Source organism: Pseudorasbora parva, chromosome 19, assembly GCF_024679245.1.
Source record: "Pseudorasbora parva isolate DD20220531a chromosome 19, ASM2467924v1, whole genome shotgun sequence".
NCBI classification, from domain to species: domain Eukaryota; kingdom Metazoa; phylum Chordata; class Actinopteri; order Cypriniformes; family Gobionidae; genus Pseudorasbora; species Pseudorasbora parva.
The window spans coordinates 43,037,220-43,056,103 of NC_090190.1; the positions used below are offsets into that span (position 1 = coordinate 43,037,220).

At 40.1% G+C, this 18,884-nt stretch overlaps 1 protein-coding gene across 6 annotated transcripts in view; it reads right to left on the reverse strand.

The window, feature by feature from the left end:
* Positions 1–18,884, reverse strand: part of akap9 (A kinase (PRKA) anchor protein 9) — a 151,018-nt gene that overhangs the window by 19,929 nt on the left and 112,205 nt on the right. For 4 of the 6 annotated variants that reach the window (XM_067426426.1, XM_067426425.1, XM_067426424.1 and 1 more), the window contains 12 exons: positions 18,600–18,686; positions 15,290–16,537; positions 14,125–14,253; positions 13,021–13,065; positions 12,815–12,940; positions 12,686–12,730; positions 8,614–8,748; positions 3,907–4,401; positions 3,747–3,807; positions 2,499–2,620; positions 819–980; positions 263–424 (listed from right to left, as the gene is read on the reverse strand). In XM_067426426.1, coding sequence (XP_067282527.1) covers positions 263–424; positions 819–980; positions 2,499–2,620; positions 3,747–3,807; positions 3,907–4,401; positions 8,614–8,748; positions 12,686–12,730; positions 12,815–12,940; positions 13,021–13,065; positions 14,125–14,253; positions 15,290–16,537; positions 18,600–18,686 — 2,817 coding nt within the window. The remainder of the gene's footprint in view (positions 1–262; positions 425–818; positions 981–2,498; positions 2,621–3,746; positions 3,808–3,906; positions 4,402–8,613; positions 8,749–12,685; positions 12,731–12,814; positions 12,941–13,020; positions 13,066–14,124; positions 14,254–15,289; positions 16,538–18,599; positions 18,687–18,884) is intronic. The other 2 variants (XM_067426427.1, XM_067426428.1) reach the window with 2 other exon arrangements.

Here is an 18,884-nt window from a genome sequence, read left to right on the forward strand (position 1 = left end):
TTTATTTTTAAGAAAACAAGAAAAAATATGTCGTTTTACTGATCTAGTAAATGCATCTTGGTTTAAGAATTGTTAGATATTTAGACTGGAAACAAGACAAAATGACTGAGTAACGAGCATTTTTTGCAGTGTACAGATGTAGATAAAGTGTCTAAAACTGGTTATAAACTACAGATGTAAGAGTAGTGATGGACGCATGCATGTGTTTCGCAGACGTGGATGTCGATCATGTGATCAGACGAGTGGAGATGCGTATGCTAACCTGCTCCGCTAGCGCTAGCTCCAGCTGGTTGAGATGAATGACGGCGTCAGCGGTGTCCAGTTGCTCCAGATGAGAATATAAGACGCTTTTCAGCACGTCTCGCTCGCCAACAAACACCTGCTGAACGGCCGACAGGAGCTCCGCTCGCCAGTCACCTTCCACCTACACACACACACGTTAGGTTTTTGTGAAATGTGGGGACTTTCCATAGACGTAATGGATTTTACACTGTACAAACTGTACATCCTATCCCCCTACACTGCCCCTAAACCTACCCATCACACACACACACACACACACACACACACACACACACACACACATTCAGCATTTTTACATTTTCAAAAAAAAAGGGTCATTTAGTATGTTTACTTTGAGATGTTTAGACTGGAAACAAGACAAAAATACTAAGAAGAGCTTTTTTTGCAGTGTGGGGACATTTGATCAATGTAATATAAACAAGTACACACACACACACACACACACACACACACACACAAGATGGTGCGTCTGAACCCCCTGTACGGCAGTGAAGTGCTGTGGGGTGTGTGCTGACCTGTGTGTCCGTCTGCAGTTTGCTGATGAGGAGCTTCAGGGACTCGATGGTGTGTATGAGGGCGTCTCTCTCTCTGCTCCAGGCCTGAGGAGGAAGCTCAGCGTCGGCTTCAGAGAGCGACAGGACCTGCATCCCCTCCTGATGGACCTCGCGCAGCAGACTCTGTGTGTGTGAGCCAATCACGGGTTAGCTCGATATTAGGGTTGGGTACACAAACCAACCGGACCGAATCAGAGCCCAGATTTCAGTGCCACTTAAATTCAGAGCTCAGCGCTCGTCACGTATCAGAGCTATTGTGTTTTTAACCACATCATGTTTGTTTTGGGTGTTAAATCCACTAGCAAAACACACACGGTTGAATATGGACGCGGCAATAACAATCCTTTCAGTTATAATTTGACTAAGTGTCTTATTCATATCAGATACAGATTATATTTAACTCTATAGTTTATAGGGGTGTAACAATACACTTGTGTCACGATTCGATATATATCCCGATACTGAACTCAAAATACTGAACTCACGATATTATATAAATTCCAATATATATCATGATATATCACGATACTGATCTCATGATACGATATATATCCCGATACTGTACTCACGATAAGTATCACAATTTTAAACTCACGATTCGATATTATATCCTTATACTGATCTCGTGATACGATATACATCACGATACTGAACTCACGATTCAATATATATCACGATAATGAACTCATGATACGATACGTATCTCGATACTGAACTTACGATTCAATATATATATATATCACGATAATGAACTCATGATACGATACGTATCTCGATACTGAACTTACGATTCAATATATATATATATCACGATAATGAACTCACGATACGATATATATCACGATACTGAACTTACGATTCAATATATATCACGATAATGAACTCACGATACGATATATATCACGATACTGAACTCACGATTCAATATTTATCACGATAATGAACTCACGATACGATATATATATCACGATACTGAACTCACGATTCAATATATATCACGGTAATGAACTCACGATACGATACGTATCTCGATACTGAACTCATGATTCAATATATATCACGATAATGAACTCACGATACGATATATATATCACGATACTGAACTCACGATTCAATATATATCACGGTAATGAACTCACGATACGATACGTATCTCGATACTGAACTCATGATTCAATATATATCACGGTAATGAACTCACGATTCAATATATATCACGGTAATGAACTCATGATACGCTATATCACGATACTGATCTCATGATACGCTATATCACAATACTGATCTCACGATACGATATATATCACGATACTGCACTCACGATTCAATATATATCACGATAATGAACTCACGATTCAATATATATCACGATAATGAACTCACGATTCAATATATATCACGATACTGAACTCATGATACGCTATATCACGATACTGATCTCATGATACGCTATATCACAATACTGATCTCACGATACGATATATGTCCCGATACTGAACTTGCGATATGATATGTATTCCTATACTAAACTCACGATAGGATATGTCTCCCGGTACTGACCTCACAATACGATATTTGTCCTGATACTGAACTCACGATACGATATGTAGTCACGATACAATATTTATCCTGATAACACACCTTGATCCGGTCTGGCAGGACGTCCGGCTCCGGGTCTCTGCGCGCGCCCTCAGGTGTGCTCCTGAACTCCTGCTGCAGGTGAGGATCGTACCCCGTACGCTGACTCCAGTCTGAACTGCTGTCTGTTACACACACACACACACACACACACACACACAGGAAACTAATTATGACAAAATAAAAACTTGACAGTGACAATCTCACACTTTTGAATAAAAGTGTGTTTGCAGTCGGGCTGTCACTTTTTTTTCGATATTCGAATATGCATTCGAACATGACGTGAAATATCCGTAATCAAACTATAAATAACCTATACGGTTTTTAAAGTGCAGTGTAGCGCTTTTTTTCTACAGTCTATAGGTGTGTTTACACGGAGCACTGTAATCATTAAAAAGCCAATCCGAATGAAAGTGCTCCATATAAACGCCTCAATCAGAATAAAAATGCCCAAACCGAATGAAATTGTAAGCGGTTTGAGGGGGGTGGGAAGTTCATTTTTCTGAGGGGTAAACTTTTTATTCCGAAAGAAGTTATGAAGATAATGTTGGAATAATAACACAGACAGCCTGCACTGCAAAAAATGCTTTTCTTACTTAGTATTTTTGTCCTGTTTTAAGGACAAAATATCTAAAAATTCTTAAAACAAGAAGTATTTACTAGACAAGCAAAAGGTATTGTCTTGTTTTGGGGGGAAAATAACAAAATATAAGTGAGTTTTTGCTTAAAATAAGATAAATAATCTGCCAATGGGGTAAAATAAATAATCTTAATTCAAACAGAAAACAAGACAATAACTTTTGCTTGTCTAGTAAACGTTTCGGACCCACTTTATATCAGGTGGCCTTAACTACTGTGAACTAACATTGTAATTAATTATTTGATACAATGCATTTATAGTGTACATACATGTTTTTACAATGTACTTACATTTTTAAAATACCTGCACGTAATTACATCTATAATTAATTTCTGTCGTTACATTTGTAATTACACAGTTGTTGACCCATCCATTACACCTAACCCAACCCTTAAACTTACCCACAAACCGCACCTGTCCCTAACTCTACCCCTTTCCCACATCAATACCAGCGAAGGTGTTTTGCAATACAATATGAACACAATAAGTACATTATACTTATTTTTTAATGTAAGTACATGGTAGTTAAGGCCACCTAATATAAAGTGGGGCCATTGCTTGATATTTGATATCCGTTCGAATGAGATTTTTGCCCTAGTTTGCAGTCTCACCGCTGGCGTATCCGTCTTTAAACGCAGAGACCGCGGGCCGATCCGACCTCACCGAGGGACCCTGAGAAAGACACACAGCGATCTGACATCACAACACACACACTTATCCTCATTTACAGCTGAATATTCATGAAGGTGTGTGTGTGATGTAAAGTCTGACCTCAGAGGCTCTGAGTTTCTCAATGGCGTCTCTCAGCGCTCGGCTCTCCTGCTCCAGAAGCCGGTTTTCCCGCCTCAGACTCTCGCTCTCCGAGATGTGCCGAGCCTCCATGTCCATGATCTCGGCCGCATGGAGCTCCTGCATCTGCCCGATCTTCTCCGCGAAGCCCGCCATCATCTCCTCCACATCCTCCGCTCCGGATTGGTCGGTCTCCGTACACACGTCTGCGCGGGATTGGTCGGTCTGCGTACACACGTCTGCGCGGGATTGGTCGGTCTGCGTACACACGTCCGCGCATGATTGGTCTGCGGAGGTTCGGTGAGGAAGTGTGTCACTTTTGCCCTTCCCATGATGCTCTCTGCTGTCTCCGTTTTTCCCGGCTTTCTTCTTCGGCTCAGACGTCTGTTGTTGTGGAGGATCCTCGCTGGATTTGGACACCGCGGTCTGCAGCTCCTGAACTTTGACCCTCAGCTCAGCAATGGACACGTCTCTGACCTGAGAGAGAGACAGCAAGAGCGTGACTTTGTGTTTCTATGAAAGATCTGGATTACAGGTCAGGGTCTAAGTTGTTTATTTTGTACTAGTTTTGTTTTTGTGTTTTGGATGTTTTTTTTACCCATCATGTCATTATACTGTAAAACAAATTTACCTGCAGGTATTAATAAAATAAAATAAATTAAATTAAATTAAACTAACCTAACCTAACTCTAACCTAACCTAACTCTAACCTCAACCTAACCTAAACCTAACCTAACTCTAACCTAACCTAACTCTAACCTAAACCTAACCTAAACCTAACCTAACTCTAACCTAACCTAACCTAACTCTAATCTAACTCTAACCTAAACCTAACCTAACTCTAACGTAACTCTAACCTAACCTAACTCTAACCTAAACCTAACCTAACTCTAACCTAAACGTAACTCTAACTCTAACCTAACCTAAACCAAACCTAACTCTAACCTAACCTAACTCTAACCCAACCTAACCCTAACCTAACTCTAACCCTAACCTAACCTAACTCTAACCCAACCTAACCCTAACCTAACTCTAACCCAACCTAACCCTAACCTAACTCTAACCCTAACCTAACCTAACTCTAACCTAACCTAACCCTAACCTAACTCTAACCCAACCTAACCCTAACCTAACTCTAACCCTAACCCTAACCTAACCTAACTCAAACCCAACCTAACCCTAACCTAACTCTAACCCTAACCTAACCTAACTCTAACCTAACTCTAACCTAACTCTAACCTAAACCTAACCTAACTCTAACCCTAACCTAACCTAACCTAACCTAACTCTAACCTAAACCTAACCTAACTCTAACCCTAACCTAACCTAACTCTAACCCAACCTAACCCTAACCTAACTCTAACCCTAACCTAACCTAACTCTAACCTAAACCTAACCTAACTCTAACCCTAACCTAACCTAACCTAACTCTAACCTAAACCTAACCTAACTCTAACCCTAACCTAACCTAACTCTAACCTAAACCTAACCTAACTCTAACCCTAACCTAACTCTAACCCAACCTAACCCTAACCTAACTCTAACCCTAACCTAACCCTAACCTAAACCTAACCTAACTCTAACCCTAACCTAACCTAACCTAACTCTAACCCTAACCCTAACCTAACCTAACTCTAACCTAAACCTAACCTAACTCTAACCCTAACCCTAACCTAACCTAACCTAACTCTAACCTAAACCTAACCTAACTCTAACCCTAACCTAACTCTAACCCAACCTAACCCTAACCTAACTCTAACCCTAACCTAACCTAACTCTAACCTAAACCTAACCTAACTCTAACCCTAACCTAACCTAACTCTAACCTAACCTAACTCTAACTCTAACCCAACCTAACCCTAACCTAACTCTAACCCTAACCTAACCTAACTCTAACCTAACCTAACCCTAACCTAACTCTAACCCAACCTAACCCTAACCTAACTCTAACCCTAACCTAACCTAACTCAAACCCAACCTAACCCTAACCTAACTCTAACCCTAACCTAACCTAACTCTAACCTAACTCTAACCTAAACCTAACCTAACTCTAACCCTAACCCTAACCTAACCTAACCTAACTCTAACCTAAACCTAACCTAACTCTAACTCTAACCCTAACCTAACCTAACTCTAACCCAACCTAACCCTAACCTAACTCTAACCCTAACCTAACCTAACTCTAACCTAAACCTAACCTAACTCTAACCCTAACCTAACCTAACCTAACCTAACTCTAACCCAAACCTAACCTAACTCTAACCCTAACCCTAACCTAACTCTAACCTAAACCTAACCTAACTCTAACCCTAACCTAACTCTAACCCAACCTAACCCTAACCTAACTCTAACCCTAACCTAACCTAACCTAACTCTAACCTAAACCTAAACCTAACCTAACTCTAACCCTAACCTAACCTAACTCTAACCCTAACCTAACTCTAACCTAAACCTAACCTAACTCTAACCCTAACCCTAACCTAACCTAACTCTAACCTAAACCTAACCTAACTCTAACCTAAACCTAACCTAACTCTAACCCTAACCTAACTCTAACCCAACCTAACCCTAACCTAACTCTAACCCTAACCTAACCTAACTCTAACCTAAACCTAACCTAACTCTAACCCTAACCTAACCTAACCTAACTCTAACCTAAACCTAACCTAACTCTAACCCTAACCTAACCTAACCTAACCTAACTCTAACCTAAACCTAACCTAACTCTAACCTAACCTAACTCTAACCCAACCTAACCCTAACCCTAACCTAACCTAACTCTAACCTAAACCTAACCTAACTCTAACCTAAACCTAACCTAACTCTAACCTAACCTAACTCTAACCTAAACGTAACTCTAACTCTAACCTAACTCTAACCTAAACCAAACCTAACTGTAACCTAACCTAACTCTAACCTAACCCTAACCTATCTCTAACCTAACCTAACCTAACTCTAACCTAACCCTAACCTAACTCTAACCTAACCTAACCTAACCCTAACTCTAACCTAACTCTAACCTAACCTAACCCTAACCCTAACCTAACTCTAACCTAAACGTAACTCTAACTCTAACTCTAACCTAACCTAAACCAAACCCTAGAATATCAGGGGCCTGTACCATGATGGTAGTTTAACAAACTCAGGGTTAAAGGATTAGTTTTGAGTTGACAAAACCAAACCATTGTATTAAGGCTTTGTTGGTCCCATGATGCTGATCATCAACTTTCTTTGTCAACTCAGACTTTGATCCTGAGTTCAGGGGCCTGTACCATGATGGTAGTTTAACAAACTCAGGGTTAAAGGATTAGTTTTGAGTTGACAAAACCAAACCATTGTATTAAGGCTTTGTTGGTCCCATGATGCTGATCATCAACTTTCTTTGTCAACTCAGACTTTGATCCTGAGTTCAGGAGTTTAGCTGTGACATCAGTAGTGAACAGCCAATCACACGCTGTGGAACTGAGATTCACTTCTCACCAGACAATCAGTGAGATTAATTTCTCTCTTCTGCAGAATATTGCATGATTGAAAAATATTGAGAATTAAAATAAAAATAAAATACACAGCAAGAAGAAAAGCTGTCTATGAAAGAGGACAACTTTAAGAAAAAATAGTATACGTCAATGCAAGTAAAAGTTATGAAGTTAGTTTAGTTGATATAGAGAAAATTGAACATTTAAGCTCAGTAAGCTTCTTTTTTAATAGGCTAGTTTTATTTATTGATTTTAAAGCTTATCCATATGACTTTATGCAGGGGATGTAATTTATATGACTTATGTATTAATTTTAACAAAGTGCCTATTAATGATTGATTAACTAAAATTATTAAGGTATAATAATTACATAAATTATATCTAAATCATTCAAAATTATTATTTTTTTATAAATAAGCATTGTTAAAAGCCAGACGCTTTAGTCTTTAAAAACCCTTTACAATGCAGTGACCTTTAATTTGGAGTAGAAACAGGGGGAGTGACTTTATTGCATTAGAGGTGTGTCACTTTACTCACAGCTGATTGGTCCAATTTCAGATTGAGATCTCTTACCCAGAACATAACCTGCCCCAGAGCAGGTTAGCTGTGGAGCGTAAGTTACTATGGTGATGAACACGGCTAAAAGCCAAACCACTTTAATGGTACCTAAAACACAGGATTGGCACAAACTAAGCTTAAACAAATCTGGCTAGCCAGCTAAACCAGCTTCATGGTACAGGCCCCTGGAATCTGGAAATTCTCAAAACAAGAAGTATTTACTGGACAAGCAAACGTTTTTGTCTTGTTTTGGGCGAAAATTACACAAAATTAAGTTTTTGCTTAAAATAAGATAAATAATCTGCCAATGGGGTGAGAAAAATAATCTTAATTCAAACAGAAAACAACATTATTTTTCTCACCCCATTGGCTGATTATTTATCTTATTTTAAGCAAAAACTCTCTTCATTTTGAGTTCTTTTGTCCCAAAACAATAAAACATTATTTGTACTAATCTAGTAAATGTTTCTTAATGTAAGATTTTTTTTAATATTTTGCCTAAAAACAAGACAAATTTTTTTTGTCTTTTTTTGCAGTGTGGTCCTGCAAAGGAGTTGCTCTTAATGTGTATAGTGACAATAAATGGCATTTCATTTCATATCTGGTTGTGGTCTGGTCAGCTGACAGGAAGTTGTCCATCTGACAGGAAGTGTACCTCGATCTCCTCCTGCAGTTTGAGACTGCGCTCCCTGAAGCTGCTCAGCTCCTCTTTAGTGGCGGTCGCTTGACCTTTGACCTCCGCCAGCTCCTGCAGCAGCTCTGCAGTGGACTGATCTCCGTCCTGTGAGGCCTGCGGAGACACGGATCGAAGGTTAAAGATCAGATTGTGTGGATGGCGTCTCACTCAAGCGGCTCTTCTATTGAAGCCGATACTGAAGTGACTTAAACTGCAGTTCCTCAACTGGCCACTAAAGACCATCTTTTGACAGTGAATCTCATTGAGCTCATGTTAAAATGCCTAACTTTACAGCATAAAAAAAACATTTTTACAGTCTGGGACAAATTGTGGTTTTGGTCTATACGGCTAATGTTGCCCTTCATGACGACTGTGAGGGGAGTTATAACTCTTTCGTTTACTGTATATAAAGCCTTAAAGTTCTGCATAATTAAGGGTGTGGCCATTTTGAGTGACAGGTGGATTGTCGTTTATCCGCTGTCAGTCAGTCATCACGTCACCTAAGCCACGCCCACATCCCGCCTCTTTGCCCATTGTCAATTATCCGGGCGTGATGATGCTTTTTCAAAATGGCGACGGCCAGCTTGACCCTATTTTATGCTTCAAACCTGCACTTCAGAATCCTATGGGTGATGCCAACTAGGGCTGGGTATCGATTCAGATGTTCTAATTCGATTCGATTTCGATTCACAAGCCCTCAAATCGATTTGATTTCGATTCTCGATTCGATTTTCGACTCAATTTTCACTTCTCGATTTAACTCAAATGAATATAGATTTAATACAAATACTATTGGTATCTATAAAAAAGAACAGTGAACATAAGTGGGTAATTAAAAAGAAATGAAGAGCCACAAACATGTATATTAAACTTTATTTTAGGTACATCTGAGTTCATTAAAAAAGAACGCATCTCTATATTTCAAATCCATACAATTGTTAAATACAATTTTGATGCAACTTTATTTAAAAAAAAAAAAAATATCTTAGAAGTATTTTATGGATGTTTTGATACATTTATTCTAAAACATAAAAATAATATTGGATGATTTGTTAGCAATTTTCAGTACACGACAAGCTTTTCTTGCGATTTTGCCGCTTATCATGTGTGCATTTACTTTTCATACACGAGAAACACGTTCATTATTTTTTACAGTCTATGGTTAATTCCTGGACACGAGTAGTTGCCGTGGTAACAGACAACAATACCATAACGTTCTGACTGTGGATTAACTATTATTAGGGCTGGTCGATTCTGAAATTTTTGGAATCGATTCCGATTCCAATTCCTGTTTCCGGAATCGACGGATTCGATTCCAAGAATCAATTCCGCACTGTTGTTTTCGATTCCTTTTCGATTCTTCTTTTTTTAACAAAATCAATGGAGGAACCTAGTTCCGGAGTGACCGCAGGATACAAGGATGTAGAAAGTATCCTTCTCCGAAACTTTATTTGTAAAATGATGATACATTTCCATAACTCTGATGAATTTTAAATGATGAATTCTCCTGATATGGCCCATATAGCCCAGAAGTAAATGCGATTTAGCCTTATAAATAAAAAGGATAGCACATTATTCATGGATGTGCATTTATTGCATGTTTAAGTTAAATGACTACGTTCAAATAAGTGCTTTTGCACAGAATGTACGAGGCAAAATAACCACAATATTAACAAAAACAATAATATAAGAGTGCGCAGTATATTTGTCAATCAGATGCGCGAGCAAGTTGCGTTCATTACTATAGCAACATAGACTCGGTCATTAAGCTGTACTCTAGTCTAGGCGCATTTTCTTTCAGTTATCAATGGATTAATGAAACTAAAAGAAAATAGAAAATTGAAATAAGACCCTCACATCTGCATCTATAAGCAGAGCTCAAAACCTACCGTTGTGGATAACAGAACCATTTCACAATTTAAAATTATGGAGTTTTTGTGTGCAAAATGTAGCAAACTTCTCCATGATGCAGGATCACAGAAGGAAACAATGACAATAAACACTATTAAACTAAGTGAATGAAAGGTATAGTAATAATCAGCGATATGCGTTCACATATGGCTTGATTTGAACGTTTCATACCATAAAAATAAGTAGTTAGAATTACGTTCTAGTGATGTCATCACGCAATGACGCAAAAAAAAACCCAGGCTGAATAGCTTTATTTTTAACTCGTTATTTGAAACTAACTGTTCAAAAGAACCTTTTGCAAAAATTAAATAGACTTCCAATCATTATTAGTAAGCGAGAGACAAGTGAATAAAGAGGAGTCGATTCCCCGCGATGGAATCGATTCCAAACGTTGGAATCGACTCTCGATTCCCAACGCCTTGAAATCGAGGAATCGATTCTTTTTGGAATCGATTCCCAGCCCTAACTATTATTTGAGGAAATATGTTTATAATATAAGCTATTAAGGTTTGAATTATTGATCCTGCGCTGTATGTGGACTATAAGTTGAATATGTCTATAATGGCTAACGTACGTGCTTAAGTGACTGCTTAAGTTTGATCCTACAGCATTTCACCTCAGCATTATAAAGGCGACAACGCACCGGAAGCTGCCATTTAAACACTGAATGGATAAATGATGTGCCTCTTGCTCCTTTGTAGGCTCACTCAAGGCAAATGGGTGACATCTAGTGGAGAAGACTAGCAATTAGATTTACGTTAATCTTTTGTTCAATGTTAGCTAAAATAAATATGGGAAAAAAATCGATTCGTGGCCTTTGAGAATCGATTCTGAATCGACCAGATTTTTTAAAACGATTAATCGAAAAATCTATTTTTTTGCCCAGCCCTAATGCCAACACTCAGTTGTTCTGTTCTGTTACTGAATGATTCGGTGTTTTGTTACTGAATGATTCGGTGTTTTGTTACTGAATGATTCAGTGTTTTGTTACTGAATGATTCGGTGTTTTGTTACTGAATGATTCTGTGTTTTGTTACTGAATGATTCGGTGTTTTGTTACTGAATGATTCGGTGTTTTGTTACTGAATGATTCGGTGTTTTGTTACTGAATGATTCGGTGTTTTGTTACTGAATGATTCAGTGTTTTGTTACTGAATGATTCGGTGTTTTGTTACTGAATGATTCAGTGTTTTGTTACTGAATGATTCAGTGTTTTGTTACTGAATGATTCGGTGTTTTGAATGAATCATTTGAATGAACGACTCAATGACTCGCTCATGAAGACGATCACTTGCTGCCCCCTATTGGCGGTTATGTTTATAAGTATGATTGCATGTTTTATTTAGATCATCAATCTTATAACATTATTTATTGCAGCTGTATTTTTTGCAGTTTAAATTGTTTAATTTGATTGGTAACAGCCTATAGTGTCTTTACTATTATAACTGAATTTATTAATCAAATGTAAGAATTTAACATGAAAGATGATGCACACATTTAATAAGATTTTAAAAGATGGCCTTTATAAAATTAAATAACGCCCTGGTGTGAATATCACAAATATGCAGATTTCAGTCGGCCGATGTTAAAGCTGACAGAACACTGATGAGAATATTACTACACAATCAATATATGTAGACCACCAGTTTAATTTATCTTGATTAAATTAATGTTTAAGTTGATATTTACAAGTAATATTGTAACTATTACTAACTTTAAACTGCTGTAAAAAGCACCTTATTAGTTTAAAGTGTTTGCAAACCATAAATTATTGCACTTTAGTTCATTTAGCAGCACTTTTGTTTTCATTATTGAATTTTGCGCATACTGCGATTAATCACGATTAAACATTTTAATCGTTGCCCAGCACTAATATATATATATATATATATTTATTTGTTGTTTTTCTGTATAATGAAGTTGTCGGTATTTAGTTGATTGTGTTTAACTCACAAAAGAGTGATTATCAGTTCAACACACTGAGGTTTAGAAATTCTACACATCATTTTTAAACAAAACTGCATTGGTATCGGTATCGGCCGATACTCAGAATTTTTAATATCGGATCGGATCAGTTCTGAAAAAATGGTATCGGTGCATCCGTACTACAGACATATTTTTTTCCAGTCTTTTTTCTCACCCTGTGGAGCTGGTCCTTCAGCAGAGCGAGGCTCATCTCTCTCTCCTGCACAAACACACACAAACATCAACAGTGAGCCTGATATCCACAGATCTGAGGTCAGTGTGAAAAAGGGCGAGCGAGGCATACCTGCAGCTGACCCCTGCAGACCTCCAGCTCCTGACGTGTGCCGGCCGCTTGCCCTTTGACCTCCTGGAGCTCCTGAAGGAGTCTGGCCGTCTCGGCGGAGTCTTCATCACGCGAGCGCGCCGAGATCTGCAGACAGGAAGTGAAGCGGCTGTAATGTGTGTAATTATATTCATGATTTTAAACTATAAAGGACTAAACTAAAGTACCTGGCTGAGCGCCGTCTGGAGCTGCGTGATCGTGCTCTCCTTCATCTGATGAAGAAACAAACACACTCATATGTTTCTCACACACACAGGCATTAAAGGTGTATGAACTGGCTTTTTATGTTTTATCCTGTTGTCTGAGGTCAACTAATGACGTTGGTCTGGTTTTTACATTCAGAAACATCATAACTCATCAGTAATAGGCTATTTTCTACACTGGTTTTGAGGCTCTCTCCTGAACGCTGGGTTTTGATGGGCGTGTCACTGGAGACTTGGAAGTAAACGCGAGAATGCGCAATTTGTGCGCAAAAAAACGAAATACTAACTCCTTGTAGTCCATACCAGCCGTTTGTTGTAGTCCTTAAAGAGAGATTTCTGTTGAAGAAAATATCTCCCTTTGCTTTGAACGTCGTAACTTTGCAGATGTTGTCAAACAGCAATACACACTCACTAAAGCTAAACAAGTCACACATAATCAACCAGCCCTTTAATAACACTTACAATAAACATCATAAAACGCTTCAGTAAAGTTATGGCCATCATTCGGACGGGACCGTTACAACAGGCTTGTAATAATAGTGGATAAAAGCAAGATGACAACATGAGTTATAACTGTAATTAAACTAAACTATCCCTGTTCTCTCTTCATCTCTCTTCAAGCTCCGCCCTCTTCTAGAAAGGGAGTGGGGAGCAGCAGCTCATTTGCATATAAAGGGACACACACTAATACGACCCATTTTTGCTCATCTCTAAAAGGGATAATTTTAACATGCTATAAAACTGATCTGTGGGGAATTTTGAGCTCAAACTTCACACACACACTGTGGGGACATCAGAGACTTGCTTTACATCTGGTAAAGAGGGGTATTATAGGAGCCCTTTAAAAACCAAACAACAAAAGTGTCATAGTATAATTTTTCCATACAACATAAAATCATAAACTTCTGTAAACTTGTTATATTTCAGCTAGCCGCCAGAGCAACATTTCTTATTTTCATTTAGCTCAACTTGAAATATTAAATGAGCCCTCTGGAAGATATTTGTTCTCGTTATGTTTTATTCTTTTAGAAATCAAGAGAAAATTACAGTAGGGGTTGGCGTTTGTACCTCTATCTCCTCCTGAAGTTTGTGGCTCAGCTCTCTGTAGCAGTTCAGCTCCTCTTTAGTGGACGCAGCTTGACCTTTGACCTCCTGCAGCTCCTGCAGCAGCTCTGATTGGCCGCCCTCGCCTGACTCCTGCGGAGTGTGTTTTACAGTGAGTATCTCCGCTCGTTCTCTCTCTCAGTTAAAGGAACACTCCAGCGTTTTTAGAAATTGGGCTTATTCAGCTTCTTTCCTACATTTAGATATTTGGGCAAATGCATTTTTGTCTCAGTGATGCATTGTTTTAGTTTGGCAGGGTCGACGCTAGTTTAGCTTAGCATAATGAATGAAATCCTATGTTGCCAGTTAGCATGTCCTGAGTAAAAGTGATCCCAAAAACCCCCACCTAATTACTTCTTGTGGCCTGCGTATTCACAACGAGTACAAATAGAGATGCAGATTAATACTAGGCGATTTATAGGCAGATATTGACGTGGGACTATATTATGGGGAAGCAGAGGCGAAGCACTGCTACTTGGGCACAGATATTATAGTCTTAATCTGCATCGCTATTTGTACTCGTTGTGAATACGCAGGCCACAAGAAGTAATTAGGTGGGGGTTTTTGGGATCACTTTAACTCAGGACATGCTAGCTGTTAACATAGGATTCCATTCATTATGCTAAGCTAAGCTAGCGGCGACCCTGCCAAACTAAAACAATGCACCACTGAGACAAAAATGCATTTGCCCAAATATCTAAATGTAGGAAAGAAGTTAATAAAGCCCTATTTCTAAAAACTCTGGAGTGTTCCTTTAACATTCGCCCTGTCATCTGCATCACTCATAAATCACAATAACTGACCCGATAAGCTTTGGTGGGACAATTACACTTTTTAAAGGGTTACTTTAGTGATTTAACATGAAGCTTTGTATTTGAACTGGGTCATTTATGTAATAGAAATGTGAAATTATTTTTGAATTCGGTGCCTTCTAGACTGAGAAGTCTTGACGATTGTCTTGACGATCATTCGAATATACTCCCGGGTTTCTACTGATTGAAAGCCATATGCTTCATGCGGCCCTAGTATACACGCATTCATGCATTTGGCAGACAAAAAAGCGAATTGCATTGCGTAAAAGGAACCCCAAGAATCCCTTGCGAGCACCATGATCAGCAGTTGAACTCACTGTATGGTGAAGGTCGGCGGTTAGTGATGACCTGAGCTGGGCTGGTTTGGTCCTCATTTGGTTCAGGATGTTCATCATTAGGGCCAATCTCCTCTCGTACTCCATCACCTCGTCCTCTGAGCTGCTCAACAGCTGCTTCTGCAGCTCCTGGTCCTTCTGCATCCCGCTCAAGCCTTCCTCCAGCTCCCGCAGCTTCTCCGTCAGTGTGTGCGCTCCGATCCGCGCCCTCAGCTGCGTGCTGGGGCCCATCGGCTCCTGCGCCACGAGGCCTCCCGCCTGCAGCTGCGCACTGGGGCCCATCGGCTCCTGCGCCTCGAGGCCTCCTGCCTGCAGCTGCGCACTGGGGCCTGTCGGATCCTGCGCCCTGAGGCCTACTTGCTGCAGCTGCGCACTGGGGCCCGTCGGATCCTGAGCCGTGAGGCCTACTTGCTGTGGCTGCGCACTGTGGCCCATCGGATCCTGCGCCACGAGGCCTCCCATCTGCAGCTGTGCACTGAGGCCCGTCGGATCCTGCGCCGTGAAGCCTACTTGCTGCAGCTGCACACTGGAGCCCATCGGATCCTCTGCAAGAGCCTCAGCGCGCAGCTCTTTGGTTTGCTTCTGGACGGCTCCAAGCTGTGCTTGACAGACCAGAACGGCGGCCACTTTCTCCCTGAGTTTGTCCTCAAGCTGGCCCACTTTGGTGTAAAGAGCGTTTGCATCCGCCTGCGCTTGCTCCACCCTCAGCCTGCAGGAGCGGAGCTCAGAGTCCTTCTCCTCCACACACTCCTCCAGCTCCTCCACCCGCAGGCTCAAACTCGCCACCTTTGACCCCGCGCTCTCCTCCAGGGCCTGAACCTGAGCCTGCACCACCACGAATGCGGCCGTCCTGTCCCTTAGCTCTTCCTCCATCCGCTCGTATTCGGCCTTCAGCGTGTCCAGCTCCATCTTCAGCTCTATCTCGTGGAGCTCGTCCCTGGGCCCCTCCTTCATCTTCTGCGTCACCTCGTGGAGCTCGTCCCTGGGGTCCTCCTCCATCTTCTGCGTCATCTCGTGAAGCTCGTCCTCCATCTTCTCCTCCATCTCCTCCTCCATCTCGTCCTCCATCTTGCGCTCGATGTGCTGGAGCTCCTGCTGTAGTTTCTCGATGACGGCATTGAGCTGCTCCACCTCCTCCTCGTTGCTCCTCCTCAATCGCTCCTGCTCGCTCCGCAGAATCTCCATCTCCATCTCCATCTCCCGCAGATCCTCCTGCTTCTGCTCCAGGGCCTGCGGACATACACACATACACACACACACACACAGGTTCAATCTCAGCAGCGCTTACACCAACCCCTCACCAACTTGCTCCAACCAAGGATTATTTTCTAAAACATGAAAATGGACGTGATTTTGACTGCCACGATACCAAAGGAAAACGTTTAAATGAAGTAAAAATGCATTGAAATGTGTTTTTTTTAACCAAATAACAGAAACCGATATGAATGTTTAGCAAGTTGTTAGTTTTATTGTAGTTAACTGAAGTTTTTACGGTTTTATGTAAAGTTTACTTGTTAAGTAGAAATATAAAGTTTACTTGTTAAGTAATATGGAAATGTCAAGTTTATTTGTAAAGTAAAAATATAAAGTTTACTTGTTAAGTAAAATGGAAATGTCAAGTTTATTTGTAAAGTAAAAATATAAAGTTTACTTGTTAAGTAAAATGGAAAATGTCAAGTTTATTTGTAAAGTAAAAATATAAAGTTTACTTGTTAAGTAAAATGGAAAATGTCAAGTTTATTTGTAAAGTAAAAATATAAAGTTTGCTTGTTAAGTAAAATGGAATTATAAAGTTTACTTATTAAGTAAAATGGAAATGTAAAGTTTACTTGTTAAGTAAAATGGAAATGTAAAGTAAAAATGGAAATGTAAAGTTTATTTGTAAAGTAAAATGGAAATGTAAAATTTATATGTAAAGTAAAAATATAAAGTTTACTTGTTAAGTAAAATGGAAATGTGAAGTTTATTTGTAAAGTAAAATGGAAATATAAAGTTTACTTGTTAAGTAAAATGGAAATGTGAAGTTTATTTGTAAAGTAAAATGGAAATATAAAGTTTACTTGTTAAGTAAAATGTAAATGTTAAGTTTATTTGTAAAGTAAAATGGAAATGTAAAGTTTACATGCTACGTAAAATGATAATATGATAAAATAAATAATTAATTGCAATTTTTTCTGTAATTAAATCACAATTATTTGAATGCTGCGTTAAACTGAAAAATGTATCAAATGCATTAACACACTAATTCTGACAGCACTAAAAAGGAAATTAAAATTTCAGTGCACCACTAATTAAACGCACCATCCTAAAATGGCTCATTGATCACATGACTTCAGAAGGAGTCACATGATCGACAACATCACATGATGTCAAAAAAACGTGTTTCATGGACAAAAGGAAATAATTCGGGGTTGGAACAACACAAGGGTGAGATGACAAGATGTTCATTTTTAAGAAGATATTCCTTTACAATAGTGTCACATCCTGTCCGTCTGGGTGTGTGTAACCGCCACAAAACACCCTCCGACTCAAATATATCAGTGCAACAGCACATTCATAAAGGAATATTTCTCCAAATATGCCTATTCTGTCATCATCAGCTCCTCTTTTCCATTCAGTGAAATGCTTTCAAGTCATTTTGACTGAAGCTTCCCCCTGTAGGGAAAAGAGCAGCAGGAACATTCTGCTAAACGTCTCGTTTTACGATCCGCAGGTAAAATATGAGATGAAGAAGGTGTGAGATGAGTGTTTGAAGAAGAGAGAACACCAAACCACAGACACAAACGACCAGAGGATCTGAGGAGGGGTGTCCACTAACCACTGAGCACAGTTTAACCAACGCAACGCCACATCACGAGCACTTTAAACACAAGCTGGAGTGTGTGTCGCCATTCGTGTCACTGATACTAATCAGTGTATACTAATCACACACACACACACACACACGCACACGCACATGCACACACGCACACGCACACACACACGTACATGCACACACACATGCACACGTACACGTACACGTGCACAAACACACACTCACACACGTGCACACACGTGCGCACACACACACAAAGCTCGCACACAGACACGCACACACGGGGTTGACGAGCGCTGCTATATGCATAAAAAAGACACACACACACACACACACACACACACACACACAGACACAGACACACACAGGGATGACGAACGCTGCTTTATGCATAAGAGAGACACACACACATGGGGTTGACGAGCGCTGCTATAAGTGTGACACACACACACACACTCGCGGCTGACGCGTGGTTACCTGCTCCTCAGGGTGTGTGTCGGCGCGCTGGCGTTTAACGATCTGCTCGTTAAGGAGTGCGATCTGCCCCTCCCTCTCCTGCAGGACCTTCAGGAGTTAAACATCAGCAATGACTCAACACACTACGCTCAGGAGGACTGATGATGTCACACAGCCGACCACAGGGCTGATGATGTCACACAGCTGACCACAGGGCTGATGATGTCACACAGCTGACCACAGGGCTGATGATGTCACACTCAACACCAAATCACACCGCACCTCAATCTGAGATCTCAAGTGCAG